The sequence below is a fragment of the Podarcis pityusensis genome, assembly GCF_964106645.2.
Source record: "Podarcis pityusensis genome assembly, chromosome: 13".
In the NCBI taxonomy this organism is placed as follows: Eukaryota; Metazoa; Chordata; class Lepidosauria; order Squamata; family Lacertidae; genus Podarcis; species Podarcis pityusensis.
The window spans coordinates 32,434,902-32,451,294 of record NC_138038.1 but is presented as its reverse complement, the minus strand read 5'-3'; the positions used below and the strand labels follow the sequence as shown (position 1 = coordinate 32,451,294).

At 41.8% G+C, this 16,393-nt stretch overlaps 1 protein-coding gene across 7 annotated transcripts in view; it reads left to right on the top strand.

The window, feature by feature from the left end:
* LOC308461291 (vomeronasal type-2 receptor 26-like) overlaps window positions 1-16,093 on the top strand; it is a 64,005-nt gene extending 47,912 nt beyond the window's left edge. For all 7 annotated transcript variants that reach the window (XM_080978075.1, XM_080978074.1, XM_080978073.1 and 4 more), the window contains 2 exons: window positions 85-211; window positions 14,168-16,093. In XM_080978075.1, coding sequence (XP_080834201.1) covers window positions 85-211; window positions 14,168-15,069 — 1,029 coding nt within the window. In that variant the 3' untranslated portion in view covers window positions 15,070-16,093. The remainder of the gene's footprint in view (window positions 1-84; window positions 212-14,167) is intronic.
* Window positions 16,094-16,393: the final 300 nt, after the last annotated feature.

Sequence of the window (16,393 nt, the reverse complement as noted above, 5' to 3'; positions counted from 1 at the left end):
CATTCTCTCCCTCATATGTGCTAGCTATTGCAGAGGTGGATGACTGAGGATAATTGCAAACCCCACTTTTATGTTTCTGTATAGGTGTATCCTCTTTCTATGTGCAATGACAACTGCTATCCTGGCTACAGCAGGAAAAAGAAGGAAGGGGAGAAATTTTGCTGCTACGATTGTGCTCCATGTCCAGAAGGAATGGTCTCTAAGTGGAAAGGTAGGAGGCATAATGTACAGAAATATCAATACAATTCCATAACACAGGATGTTTCTTTGGAGAATATGTAGCCCATTGAATGTATATGAAGGTAGTGTGCAACACAGGTTTAAAACAACTAACAATTCCCCCCCCCCCAACAAAATTATCACTTTTAAAGACATTATGGTTTGGATGCAGTGTAGCATTAAAGTCCCATAGTGTCACCCTTGTTCCACCAGACGGTGTTTTTGTGCCAGTAGAACATTGCTGCACAAGAGAACGCATGAGAAGGTTGCTCACTACTTTGTTGTGCAATAGATTGCACAAAGTTGTGCAGTGAAGTTGCCCTGATGCAACTGTTGCATTGGCTTCCTCTGCTGAGCAACGATAAAATTCACTGATCTGCTAGAACAAGAGCCCTTTGGCTAGCAGACAGAGAAACTCAAGACAATGTACATGGGCCTTCCAGGAGGCCTTAGGACTAAAATTCACAAATTAAATGAATATACTAACATTTGGATTTGAAGGGCACTTTGCAAATACTTCACATACAATACCCCAGGAAATCCAAAAAACCCCTGTAAAAATGTTTATTCCTGTTAAATGAAGAAATGTAGAAATGAAAACTAAATTTCTCACTGTGGGTATTCCCCCCTCCCTTTTCTTTTTTTCTTTTGCCAAGGTCTACATACTATTGCTATACTGAAAGCAGTCCTCTAAGACATGAAAAGTTTTCTTCCAATGATTGCAGACTGCTTTACAAAAATAATAATTGTCTTCATATTTTTTGTTGACGTGGGATTGAAATTGCCTTAAAATTCTGAGGTGGCCAAGAGTGGTGTGTCCATTAATCATTTGTCCTCTGCTTATTACATCATCTTCCTGTCACTCATTGAAACACAAGAAGCCATGGGGAATGGTTCCCAAGTACCTGAGAATATTGTGAACACTGGTTTGGTATTTACATGAAGTTCTTACATTTACCTTTAAAAAAACCCCTCTGCTCCCATTTCTTTAAAAGTGCATTAGGAGATACGATTGGGTTTTCAGGAAGCCTGGGTATCCAAGAACATTGCCAAAAGCTGACCACTTTGTTTAAAGACAGAATTCTCACAAAACTCCTCAGTGCCCAAGAAAGTCAAATCAGCACTGTTATTTAGTCGATTTCTCGTGTCCAACTCTTCGTGACCCCATGGACCAGAGCATGCCAGGCACTCCTGTCTTCCACTGCCTCCCGCAGTTTGGTCAAACTGTTGGTAGCTTCGAGAACACTGTCCAACCATCTCATCCATTGCAGTCCCCTTCTCCTTGTGCCCTCAATCTTTCCTAACATCAGGGTTTTTTCCAGGGAGTCTTCTCTTCTCATGAGGTGGCCAAAGTATTGGAGCCTAAGCTTCAGGATCTGTCCTTCCAGTGAGCACTGAGGGCTGATTTCCTTCAGAATGGATAGGTTTGATCTTCTTGCAATCCATGGGACTTTCAAGAGTCTCCTCCAGCACCATAATTCAAAAGCATCAATTCTTCAGCGATTAACCTTCTTTATGGTCCAGCTCTCACTTCTTGGAAGCCATAGCTTGAACTATACAGACCTTTGTTGGCAAGGTGATGTCTCTGTTTTTTAAGATGCTGTCTAGGTTTGTCATTGCTGTCCCCCCAAGAAGCAGGTGTCTTTTAATTTCGTGACTGCTCTCACCATCTGCAGTAATCATGGAGCCCAAGAAAGTAAAATCTCTCACTGCCTCCATTTCTTCACCTCCTATTTGCCAGGAGGTGATGGGACCAGTGGCCATGGTTAGGTTTTTTTATGTTGATCTTCAGACCATATTTTGTGATCTCCTCTTTCACCCTCATTAAGTGGTTCTTTAATTCATCCTCACTTTCTGATGTCAAAGTTGTGTCATCTGCATATCTGAGGTTGCTGATATGTCTTCCGCCAATCTTAATTCTGGTTTGGGATTTATCCAGTCCAGTCTTTTGCACGATGAATTCTGCATATAAGTTAAATAAGCAGAGAGACAATATACAGCCTTGTCGTACTCCTTTCCTGATTTTGAACCAATCAGTTGTTCCATATCCAGTTCTAACTGTAGCTTCTTGTCCCACATAGAGATTTCTCAGGTGACAGATGAGGTGATCAGGCCCTCCCATTTCTTTAAGAACTTGCCATAGTTTGCTGTGGTCGACACAGTCAAAGGCTTTTGCATAGTCAATGAAACAGAAGTAGATGTATTTCTGGAACTCTCTAGCTTTTACCATAATACAGCACATGTTTGCAATTTGGTCTCTGGTTCCTCTGCCCCTCTGAAATCCATCTTGCACTTTTCAGAGTTCTCGGTCCACATACTGCTTAAGCCTGCTTTGTAGAATTTTAAGCATAACTTTGCTAGCATGTGAAATGAGTGCAATTGTGCAGTAGTTGGAGCATCTGCCCTTCTTTGGGATTGGGATGTACACTGATCTTCTCCAATCTTCTGGTCCCTGCTGAGTTTTCCAAACTTACTAGCATAAGTGAGTGTTCCTCGCTTCCACTGCGTATTCATAACAAATTGAATTAGATTGTATCTTACTGCCCAGTGGTTTCCCCTACTTTCTTCAGTTTAAGCTTGAGTTTTGCTATAAGAAGCTGATGTTCTCAGCCACAGTCAGCTCCAGGTCTTGTTTTTGCTGACTGTATAGAGCTTCTCCATCTTTGGCTGCAGAGAATATAATCAGTCTGATTTCAATGCTGCCCATCAGGTGATGTCCATGTGTAGAGTCGTCTCTTGTGTTGTTGGAAAAGAGTGTTTTTGATGACCAATTTGTTCTCTTGACAGAACTCTAGTAGGCTTTGCCCTGCTTTGTTTTGAACTCCAAGGCCAAACTTGCCAGTTGTTCCAATCCTCTTTTCTAATTTTGGGACATGATTTCTTTTTAATAAGTTAATGGAGATTTTTTTTAAAAAAAAAAATGAGGTGAGTTTTGGCATACCTCAGCAACCTATTACAGTGGTATCTCGGGTTACAAACACCTCGAGCTACAAAAAATTTGGGTTGCAGACTCCGCTAACCCAGAAATAGTACCTTGGGTTAAGAACTTTGCTTCAGGATGAGAACAGAAATCGTGCTCCAGCGGCGTGGCTGCAGCGGTAGAGGCCCCATTAGCTGAAGTGGTACCTCAGGTTAAGAACAGTTTCAGGTAAAGAACGGATTAAGTTCATAAGCAGAGGTACCACTGTAAATTAATGGAATTTATTAAATTAAATTAAATTAAATTAAATTAAATTAAATTAAATTAAATTAAATTAAATTAAATTAAATTAAATTAAATTAAATTAATTAAATTAAAGGAATTTATTAAATTAGGGAGTTACTAATGTCCAAAAAACATTTATATCCCACCTTTAATCCAAGGACCTCAAGATTGTCTTCACTGTTCTCGGACTTCCGGGGGCGGCACGAACGGCAATGGCGGTCCTCTTCCATTAGTGAGGAGGAGGCTCCGCAGAAACTGGGTCGTCCGCTACGGCGAAGCGGAGACCCACCTTGGAAACCCGCAGGCAGCAAGAGCCCATGGTCTTGAGGCTCGGTGGGCGCCAGAAGCGACCCCCAAAACGTAGAAGGAACCCCGTAAGGGGCTCCGGAACGTGGAGGGGGGTAGCGGCGCTGTGAGCCGTTTCGCGATCTGTGGAGCGAAGCCGCGCGGCTGCTGCCGGTGAGCGCTGATCCCTTTTCCTGCAAATTCTTGATTTGGAAGAAAGCAACAATCCGTGAGTAAAGACTGAATATATTAAATTCGAGACTAAAATACTGAATTTGGCTGAAAGCGGAGAGACGTGGAAACAGGAAGTCCGTCTTCCGCTGTCACTGAACTTTAAAGCAAGGAGCTGGAGGAGTGGAGGCGTAAAAAGAACTTTCAATCCTACTGATCTGAGCACCCACTGAATTTTCTTCTAAACAAAGTAAGGACTTTAAGCTTATGATTTAGTACCTTTTATTCGTATCGATCTACCTTTCTTCTATTGGAATTACAAATTGGAATGAGAAACCCAGGGTCTGTTGGAATTCTGCCTGGGTCAGAGGAATGTGCCACAAGCGTAGGCACCGGCAGATATTCCTGTCGACCTCCCCGCGTCTCCCAACCTCTGCTGATAAGCAGGCGAGGTCCGGCGATTCTTCTCAGATGTATGAGAGGAACACACCGTTCTTCCTCTCTCCCCTTTGGTGTCCCCAGGGAGGGGAAAGAAGCAGACAGAAAACTATTTACATCATTTATTTCTGCCTCTTACATCAGTACAGAGAATCATGTCTGCACTCAACAACAGCAAGAAGAAAACTCCTCCCAAGTACATCCAGTACGGGTCATATGACACACACACACTGAGCTAACATCCGGTGCTCAGTACAGAATGGACTGCCCCTTTGTTCCCATGGCAACAGTCACAAACATCCTGTCTGGCTTTCCAGCCACAAGCAGCTGGCTGAGCTGCTAGAGCCTTTGCTTGCTGCAGCATTGGTGCTTTATGGTAACATACTCCCCCTAAAGTATCAATGTGTGCTGCGAGCAAAGCGTCATCCAGAGAAGAAAACAAACAGTTGTTATATTTATAACATTCCCCTGTTGTTTCAGTTCCACCCTTGGAACTACCCGCCACTGGTTTAACCAATGTACCTCTCTGGTTGTGTGACTTCGCATTACCTCGGTTAACAACTCTCTGTTGTGCCTTTGTGTCTGACTCAGACACAGCTTCAATCTGTCCTTGGTCGTTTACAACAGCAACATATGCAAGGTTAGCAAACTCCTTTGAATACCTCTTGGGTGGTACACCCTTCGTTGCTCTCTCAGACCTACGTAAGAGGTTCTGATCCTCTGTGCTCACTGGTTCAACCTTTGGACTCTGTTGAGAACCAGTAGCAATCAGTGGTTCTTCCTTCACCTGTGAAGGTCTATCCATTGTGTGAGATTTCCTCTCAATGACTGTGACAACTGAGCTGTCTGAGCTATCGCTGTCATCATCAGTACTACTGAACTCAATAAGATCAAACTCATCATCATCATCATCATCGTTTCCTGTGGGAAATGTCTGTACTATCCGCTCTTGCTTTGGAGCACTCTCTAGGAACTTTGTGAGAATCACCTGCCCAGATTCAGACAAAATTACTCTGTAGAGACCCTTTTCATATCCCACAAAAATGCCTCTGGCATTCTTTACTCCACCTGGAGCTTCTGTTCTCACATGAGACCCGAAAACCTTAAAGTAGGCAACAGAAGGTTTTCTATTGAACAGCTTCTCAAAAGGAGAACATCCCAACTCTGTTGAGACTTTTCTCAGCCACACATGAAGATAGGACGCTAGCGATTCGGCCCAATATTCATGTGGCAAATGTGAACTCAGCAATTGCGCATTCATCCCCTTTTGCAATTCTTTGTTCACTCTCACACAGACCCCCCTGTTCCACGCTTCTTGCGAAACTGCCACTTTGTGGTCTATCCCTTTTCCATCCAGGAACTTCTGAAACTTCTGTAACAGAAAAACTTGTTTGTCATCTGTGAAAAGACAATCAATGTTAGCATCATGCATATTGTTAACCTTGTCACAAAACTCCTGAAACTTTTCTAAAGTTTCTTGCGGTTTCTCCATCATATAAACCCAAGAATAATTAGTGAAACAATCCACACACAAAAGGTAAAATCGTGCACCGCCTCTAGATGGTTCTAGAGGACCAATCACATCAGCATACACCCGCTGAAATGCTCTGTCGACCTTCTTGGTCTTAGTCACCTTCCTGGTGCTCACACTGGTCACACTGGTCACACTGGTCACACCTGCAAGAGAGATTTCGTTAGAAACAGAGGAATTACATTTCATGTAATCACTTTGATCAAAAGTCAACAAATACAGTCCATCTTTCTCTTTGGCAGTAAGAAACAGTTCTCCATCTTTGTAGATCTTGCAGCTTTTAGCATCATAGGACAGTTTCAGTCCTTTCTTTGCAATCTGCGACACGCTCAGCAGATTAAATCTCAGTTCTGGAACCAGGTAAACATCGCTTATAGTCAAGTTCAGACTCTCAAGATACACAGTCCCAATTCCAGTTGCTTCCAGCTCCTGACCGTTGGCCTGTTTCACAGTGAAGCTTTGCTTCTTCAACGTCGAAAACAGTCCTCTGTGCGGGCACAAATGTTTTGTACAGCCCGTGTCGATTATGAATGCGTTCCCAACATCTGGCGTGGTTCCTTTCGCCATCATAGCGTTTGCAGGTTTCACCTGGCACTTGGTACGGCATTTGCCTGACGCCTGAGGCTTCGTAGAGCTGCTCTTTGCTCCTCTTGACTGGCGCGGCTTCTTACAGTTTCGCTGTAGATGCCCAGTCTGTCCACAATTGTAGCATCGGACAGCACTCAATGCTACACCATGCTCTCCAGTAGCATCAGCAGTGGGGGAATTAGAACTCTGTTCTTCCCTCCCCCTGTCTTTTTCTTCCAGTGCAGCAAGTCTGTCGTGTTCATTCAGGACCACAGCACAAACTCTCTCCGCGGTCAGCTGCGCGGCCGGTAGGGAACCAAGCTGACTGGCAACAACCTTGTAGGTGCGGCTAAGGCTGTTTATCATCATGAAGCAAAACACTTCCTCCTGAAGACGGAAATTGCGTCCCACCATCTGTCGACGCAGAAACTTCATTTCTGTCAGGTGCGCTTGAACATCTCCATCAGGCGCAAGTCTCAGATTGGTCAATTTCTCAAAATACAGCAACGCTGAAGAACCAGCATCTCTCTGATGCGTTGTACGCAGCGTGTCCCATACCTCTTTCGCATTTTCTAAATGCTGAACATGCACCAATTGATCATCTGAGACACACAGAATTATAGCAGTCCTGGCCCTTACATTCCGTGACTCCCAACCTCTGGTTGGTGCTGCAGGGATGGGGTTTTCAATTACATCAAAAAGCCTCTGATTCTGCAGCAGGGCCTTCATCTTTACAGACCAAGATGAATAATTGTCATTGGTTAAGGGAGGTGGGCAAGGCAAAGCTCCTTTCTTGGCATCCATCTTGAAGCCAAGCCTCTTCAGCTTTCCAGCCCACACTCTCAAACAAACTGTAAAATCCAACAGTCGTTTTTTTCCTTTCTCACGCAGCAAACTGCAAGTTGTTTACAGTCTTTTGCACCTGGCAGCTAAACTCAGGCTGCTATTGAAAAGTCCCTTCCAAGAGCTCGTAAACCTTGTAGCCAAAACATTCTCTGATTTTGTTTCGCTTTCCCAGGCTTACACGCAGAGTCCAGCCCCTTTGCCAGTAACTTTCCAGGACCGTTACCTAGCAACAATGCATTTCAATGGGACTCCTTATCTACCACAAAAATTTGTGGAATGCAGGCTTCAGCCTTCAAGCTGCAGGCCTCTTCCTCCGGAGCTTTTGTTTTCTTTGAAACGCAGCTCCGTGAACCAGGGAATTAATCTTCCTGCGTTCACACTTTTAGCCCGAAATGCAGCATACCTTGAACTTTGTTGCTCTGGAAAACACCTCTTCTTTCCATCAGCTGTCTGTGGAGCCTCTGGCTGTTCTCAGATGCTTGCCTTCTCCCTTGGAGCAGAGGAGGACAATCCACCAGCCTCTCATGCAGATGTCCGATGGATCGTAACCATCCGAAGGCTGCCACTGTTGGAATTCTGCCTGGGTCAGAGGAATGTGCCACAAGCGTAGGCACCGGCAGATATTCCTGTCGACCTCCCCGCGTCTCCCAACCTCTGCTGATAAGCAGGCGAGGTCCGGCGATTCTTCTCAGATGTATGAGAGGAACACACCGTTCTTCCTCTCTCCCCTTTGGTGTCCCCAGGGAGGGGAAAGAAGCAGACAGAAAACTATTTACATCATTTATTTCTGCCTCTTACATCAGTACAGAGAATCATGTCTGCACTCAACAACAGCAAGAAGAAAACTCCTCCCAAGTACATCCAGTACGGGTCATATGACACACACACACTGAGCTAACATCCGGTGCTCAGTACAGAATGGACTGCCCCTTTGTTCCCATGGCAACAGTCACAAACATCCTGTCTGGCTTTCCAGCCACAAGCAGCTGGCTGAGCTGCTAGAGCCTTTGCTTGCTGCAGCATTGGTGCTTTATGGTAACAGGGTCCGGAGCTGCCTGAGCTCTCTGAGAGACTGAGCTGTCAGTTTTGCAGATTTGGTTACTGTGTATCAGAACTTGCAACAATCTGAGGGTATTTGGACTTGCTATTTTGAAACATCGTTTGAAAGACCAGTAAGCACTGGTAGAAACAAAGTGGCTGTTAACATCAACTCTGCTAAATACTTGTTTTTGAAGGTTCCTGGACATTAAACTGGACTTTAATTTTATTAGAATTCTTCCCTAAAGACATTTTAAGCTCCCTCTAGAGGATTTGAGACTTACAACAGTGACTGTACATTTACTTTCCCTTTCCCGGCCTTCTGTCTTCTTTGGGCTCCTGTTTTCCCATGGGAATAACTCAGCTTGACCTTGACTTTTAGATAACTTTGGAATGAGTGGCACAAGAAGAAGGGGAAGAACTAGACAAACAACCCTGACAACTCTAACCTCAGCCTCGCAGATACGTAGATCATCTGTACCTACTCTGCCTTCAGAGGTAGAAGAAGCCGTTCTGCCACAGGCAAGGGAGGGAGAAACGGAGCAGTTACAATTGGAAGATATGGCCTCAGGATCATCTGCTTCTATCCTAGAGAAAATCTATGAAAAATTGGAATCTCTGGATAAGAGAGTGGAATCTTTGGACAAGAAAGCAGATGAGCAAACAGCTAAGATTGATCAAAATACAGAATGTTTAAATAGATTAACTGGACAAGTCGCACAGAACGTACAGGCAATTGGACAGTTGACGGAGGCCACAGCAGAAAATCGGAAATTGGCTGAGGACACTAGTCAAAAACTTGAAAATTTAGAACAAGAGGTAAGACCACTCTGCAAACAAGTAGGTGAACATCAGATTTATCTTTCTATGATAGAACTGCGAAACCGTGAGAATAATTTAAGGATTAGGTCGGTACAAGAAGCAGAAGGAGGCAACCTAGCTGAGTTCTTAACTAAAGAATTCTCCAAGTTTTGGAATTTAGAGGAAAAGGACTTTAAGATTGTGTCAGCTTTCAGGCTTGGAAGATTTACAAAGAAGGAGAGGCCCAGAGATTGTTTGATAACATTGAGATCAAAGGAGGAAAGGGATAAGATTTTGGGCCTACACTACGAAAAGTCACTGGACATTCTGGACAGAAGAATTGAAATTTACAAAGATATTCCTAGACAACTGCTGGACCTCAGATCCGCCTATTCTGAACTTGTCAAACTATTAAGGAGCAATTCAATTGCTTTTAGGTGGGAATTCCCCCAAGGAATATCCTTTACCTTTAGAGGGAAGAAGGTTAAAATCAGAACACTGGAAGATAGAGATAAATTTCTGTCTACATACGGAGAGGACCTTCAAAAAGGAATTGAACTACCCTTTGGGCCTGGAGCACCGGCAGTACCGGCACCTGTGGAACCTGAAGATCCTGTGAATAAGATACCACCCCTAGAAAAATAACCAGATTTATTCAGGATGTCTCTGCAACTTTTGAGCTGGAATATAAATGGCTGTAACATTCCGGAAAAAAGGAAGAAAATATTTCATATATTAAAAAAAGAACAATTGGACATTATTTGTTTACAGGAAACACATGTGACAAGGCTCCACAGAAAAGTGTTAATAAACAAAAGACTTGGCCAGGAATTTATATCTTCGGATAGAGTAAAGAAGAGAGGTGTGGTGATATATGCGAAAGAGAGCCTGTCACCCAAATTCCTATTTAAAGATGAACATGGAAGAATTTTGGCAATTGAGATACAACATCAAGGAGAGAAGCTTTTGATATTAGGAATCTACGCACCAAACGAAGGGAAAGCGGAATTCTACAGGAAGTTGCATGAGACTATGCTGGACTATCTGGACTATAACAACATCATTATGATGGGAGACATGAATGGGGTCGTATCAACCAACATGGACAAGTCACAAAGTCAAAATGTTACAAAATACGGCAGACTACCTAAAACTTTTTTTGAAATGACAGACAATATGGATTTGATTGACATCTGGAGGACAAAGAACCCCTTGGGAAGAGAGGGAACATTCTTTTCTGAAGCCCAACTGACCTGGACAAGAATCGACCAAATATGGATATCTAGAGGTCTGGCACCTAAGGCTAGAAAGGTGGAAATCTGCCCAAAGACCTGCTCCGACCACAATGCAGTAAAGATGGACATGACACTGTTACCAACCGGCTCTTTTAGATGGAAGATGAATGACAACTTGCTTAGAGATCAGGAGATTACCAAGAAGGCCCAAAAAGCTCTGAAGGACTATTTTGAGATAAATATGAACACCACGGTGGAAAAAAGAATCGTCTGGGACGCAAGCAAAGCCGTTATGAGGGGATTCTTGATACAACAGAATGCAGTAAAGAAAAGGACACAAAATGAGAGAAAAGACAAGATTCTGGACAAAATAAAAGAATTAGAGAAGAAGTTAAGATTAAACCCGAAGTCACAGCCAACTTTGAGAGAAATTAAACTCTATCAAGTACAATATTCTAAATTGATAAACCAGGAAATAGAGTGGAAGGTCAAATTAATGAAACAAAAAACGTTTGAGTCGGCGAATAAATGTGGAAAACTGCTAGCTTGGCAGTTGAAGAGAAGACAAAGATTAAATACAGTTACAAACTTAGAGATCGAAGGAAGAAATATCCAGAATCCTGTGGACATTAGAAAGTGTTTCCAGAGATATTTTAAAAAATTATACACTCAAGGGCCGCAAGACGAGGCTGAGATTAAACAATTTTTGGGAAAAAATGGATTACCAAAATTGTCACAAGAAAATAGGACAATCCTGAATTGTAAAATAACACGACAAGAGATTGAACAGGCCATTCAGAACATGCAATTGGGCAAATCTCCAGGGCCAGATGGGCTGACCTCCAAGTACTATAAGACACTAAAAGATTATTTGATACAACCCTTGATGGAGGTCAGCAACGAAATTATGGAGGGGAATAGGGCGCCGGAGTCGTGGAAGGAAGCGTTTATCACATTGATATCAAAGTCGGAAGCTGAAAAGACACAACTTAAGAACTATCGTCCCATCTCTCTTCTAAATGTGGATTACAAAATATTTGCAGACATTTTGGCAAGTAGACTTAAAAAAGTTTTAAATGAAGTAATTCACAAGGACCAGGCAGGCTTTCTCCCAGGCAGACACTTGTTTGCTAATACAAGGAACATTATTGACATTTTGGAGCTTTTGCAAACAGATATAAACACAAAAGCAGTCTTAATTTTTATAGATGCGGAGAAGGCCTTTGACAACATTTCCTGGAAATTTATGAAGGGAAATTTAAAAGAAATGGGAGTGGGACGGAGTTTTGAGAATGGGATTGAGGCGATATATTCAGAGCAGAAAGCTAAACTGATAGTTAACAATGTGGTTACAGAAGAGTTTAAAATTGAAAAAGGAACACGACAAGGCTGCCCTATTTCCCCTTTGTTATTTATTTCGGTTCTGGAAGTGCTCCTGAATATGATCAGAGGGGACCGGTTGGTGGAAGGAATTCAGGTCGGAGAGAAACAATATAAGCTTAAAGCTTTTGCAGATGACTTGGTTTTGACCCTGCAGGAGCCAGAGTCTAGTACGAAAAGAGTATTACAACTGATTCATGACTTTGGTCGGGTGGCGGGATTCAAATTAAATAAACAGAAAACTAAGGTTTTGGGAAAAAATTTGACAGACACAGAGTCAGAACGGTTTCAGAAAGAGACAGAACTAAATGTGGTTAAAAAAGTAAAGTACCTAGGGGTAAACATAACAGCAAAAAATCTGAGTCTATTTAAGGATAACTATGAAAAATGTTGGGCAGAAATTAAGAGAGATTTAGACAGTTGGACAAAATTGAAACTTTCTTTGTTAGGCCGAATTGCTGCTATCAAGATGAATGTATTGCCAAAGATGTTGTTTTTGTTTCAAACACTCCAGGTTCTGGATAAGACGGAGTGTTTTCAGAAGTGGCAGAGAGATATTTCTAAGTTTGTCTGGCAGGGCAAAAAGCCCAGAATTAAGTTTAAGATATTAACTGATGCGAAAGAAAGAGGGGGCTTTGCCCTGCCAGATTTAAAGTTGTACTATGAGGCCGCAGCTTTTTGCTGGCTAAAAGACTGGCTACTTCTTGAAGACACTGACGTGTTGGATCTGGAAGGGTTTAACAATACTTTTGGATGGCATGCATATTTATGGTACGACAAGGTTAAAATCAATAAGGCCTTTAAGAACCATATTGTCAGAAAATCACTGTTTAATGTCTGGACAAAATATAAAGACTTGTTGGAAAATAAAACTCCAAGGTGGCTCTCACCTTTGGAAGCTAAGGCCCGAAAAAGACCCAATATGGAGGCCAAATGGCCAAAATATTGGGAAATACTAGAAAAAGATGGAGACAGCTGGAAATTGCAGAGTTTGGAGAAAATGAAGGACAAAGTGCGAGACTGGTTACATTACGCTCAGATTAAAGAAGTTTTTAAAAATGACAAGAAACTAGGGTTCCAGGTGGAGAAATCGAAACTAGAAACAGAACTGTTAGAACCAAAGACTAAGGTACTTTCAAGGATGTATAATTTGCTGTTAAAATGGAATACACAAGATGAAATGGTTAAATCGGCTATGATAAGGTGGGCGCAGGACATTGGGTATAATATCATGTTTGAGGACTGGGAAAGGTTGTGGAGTACTGGGTTGAACTTTACTGCATGTAATGCTTTGAAAGAAAATGTAATGAAAATGATATATAGATGGTATATGACCCCAGTCAAACTTGCAAAAATATACCACCTGTCTGATAATAAGTGTTGGAAATGTAAAGAGAGTGAAGGAACATTCTTCCACCTCTGGTGGACCTGCCCTAAAGTGAAGGCGTTCTGGGAAATGATCTATAATGAACTGAAAAAGGTATTTAAGTATACCTTCACAAAGAAACCAGAGGCCTTTCTTTTGGGTATGGTCGGCCAAGGGGTGGTAAAGAAGGACCAGGCATTTTTTATGTATGCAACAACAGCAGCAAGGATACTTCTTGCAAAGCACTGGAAAGCTCAAGATCTACCCACACTGGAAGAATGGCAGATGCAACTGATAGACTATATGGAACTGGCTGAGATGACCGGCAGAATCCGTGACCTGGGAGAGGAGAGGATGGAGGAGGACTGGAAGAAATTCAAGATTTATTTACAAAAATACTGTAATTTGAGTAATTGTTAAGCAGGATGCTAGATCATAAACAATTGAGCACCACTAAATTAGATGATTCAAGATGATAAGTGAGATTGAGAAAATATAAACTTTTTTGAGAATTACAAGATTATAAATAAACAGATGGGACATAAGAATGCAAACAAGATGATAAATTGCTGGCAAAAAGTTATAACGATGAAAGTGGGAGCGGGAGATGTGAGGGAGTCCAAAGAAGATGTGAAATTATGTTAAGACATATGCTATATTGTTTATTATATCTATTTGTATTTTAAACCCTAATAAATATTTATAAAAAAAAGAGAAAAAGATTGTCTTCACTGTTCTCACCCATCTCTGTTGTATCCTCACAAAGATCGAGGATAAGCTGAGAGACAGTGACTGGCTCAGGAAGCTTTGTAGCTGAATGCGGAATTAAACCCTGGTCTCCTAGGTCCTAGTCCAACACTAACCATTGTGTGACACTGAATGTACAGTATACCATTTCAACATCATCCACAGATTTATTTGGAACTGCAACAATGCTCTCACTCCCTTTTAGAAATGTGGAGCTGACCAAAGGACTAAAAGAAGACAAAATGAGACACTTCAGCTGTCTAGATAAATGTTGGTCAGCACCTTTAAATAATTATTTAAAATACGGTACTTTAAATAATTCTTCTTCTTTTTTCCAGACATGGATGCCTGTGCCAATTGTCCAGAAGATCAGTATCCCAATAAGGAAAAAACTCAATGCATCCCCAAAGTTCCAAGCTACCTCTCTTACAAAGAGAATTTAGGGGTCAGTTTAGTTACCTTAGCTATTACTTTCTCCTTCCTCACAACCTTAGTACTCTTAACTTTTGTGAAGCACAGTGATACCCCTATAGTCAAAGCCAACAACCACACCTTGACCTACATCCTTCTCATCTCCCTCCTCCTTTGCTTCCTCTGCTCCTTCCTCTTCATTGGAAAGCCTGGAAAGGCAATCTGCCTTCTCCGACAAACAGCATTTGGCATTGTCTTTTCTGTGGCCCTTTCCAGCATTTTGGCAAAAACCATCACTGTGGTTCTGGCATTCATGGCAACCAAGCCAGGATCTAGGATGAGGAAGTGGGTGGGGAAAGGACTGTCAAATTTGATTGTCCTTTCTTGCTCATTCGTTCAAACTGGCATCTGTACTCTTTGGTTGAGAACTTCCCCTCCATTCCCAGATACGGATATGCACTCAGTCATGGGGGAAATAGTACTGGAATGTAATGAGGGTTCAGCTGTCATGTTTTACTGTGTCTTGGGCTATATGGGTTTTTTGGCCATTGTCAGTTTCTTTGTAGCTTTCCTAGCCAGGAAACTACCTGACAGTTTCAATGAGGCCAAATTTATCACTTTCAGCATGTTGGTGTTTTGCAGTGTTTGGTTAACCTTCATTCCAACCTACCAAAGCACCAAAGGGAAATACATGGTAGCTGTGGAGAGTTTCTCCATATTATCCTCCAGTGCTGGATTACTGGGTTGCATATTTTTCCCTAAATGTTACATTATTGTGCTTAGGCCAGAGTTGAACAGCAAGGCACAACTGATAAACAGAAAAAAGTGAGGGGAAAGCTATAAATCCATTCAGCTCTTATATAGAAATTATTGGAAATGCTGGTGAAGGGGATGTCATGAGAATTCAAGCATAGGTGCTGTCTTAAATAAACATTCCACACTCAATTTATGGGGAATGGAGTTGAAATGGAACTATCCTGTTTCAATTTCCCCCAAAACCTACTTTAGATTTGCTTCTATGTACCCACTGCTGGAGTAACAGTAACCTATTTCACACAAAAAAAGGTAGCTATTCTCACTCTTCAATTGTCATTTATTTATTTTACAAATATATAAACCATTTATAGCCAGAAGCTATTGAAGATGTTTTCAATTAGGCAGCATTCTGTTCTCACAGTAGATAACCAGATGCCTTTCAGAAATCCACAAGCAGGACCTGAATACAAGAACACTTTCTCTTTCTCCAGTTTCCAGCAACTGGTATTTAGAAGCCTACTATCTACAGCTATGGAGGCAGCACATAGCCTCCATCATGGCTAGTAGCCATTGCGAGCCTTCTCCTCCATGGAAAATTGTACATGAAAATTGACTTCTTCTTTTTAATGAATGTGGTCATACTACGTATAACATAGTTTGAGGGTTATTAGATATACTGGTTTAATATGCTTAAAATGCTATGTTTGAATGTATTGTATGTAAAATGCTGTGCAGAGAGCTCAACATTAGGTTGTCTCTAGCTAAATGTGGGGAAGAAAAGTGTAGACGTTTCCATTCAATTAATTGATGACTCATCCCAGAAACTCTTCCAGCTACAATCACTTTGCCAGCAGGAAGATGAAAACTGAGGACTCAGTGTCCCAGTCAGTCGTTGAGGCTCAGCAATGATGAACGCCCGAGATGCTTACATAGGCATTCTCTGTGGGACCAGAGAAAGAAATTTTATTGAACTGTATTAAGGACTAAAAAGGAGATGGGACCACATTGCTTGCTGTTTAAAAGCAATGTGCTACTTTGTATTTTGCAATTTTTGGTAACTAGCTTGAGACTGTTCCGCAATAAAGCTTTGAAACTTATTTTTGTGATGGAGCAAAGGCATTTATACTCTGCACAATGTCCAGATAAGGGATTCTGTTTGCAACAGCTCTTAACAGAGGCTGCTTTCATTCTATCTTAATAGTTTCAAGATGCTTTGGAGCAGGTTCAAATTGTGTTGCTGCTGTTCCGGGTAAATAAACAAGGAGATGGTGCAAATCACTTCCCATGTAATTTTAAGTAGAATGGTTAAGTACACAGGAATACTAAATGAAAAAGCTATGGGTGCCCTCAGATATTGTTACGTATGGCTGTATCCTAATTTAGATCACATATATCTG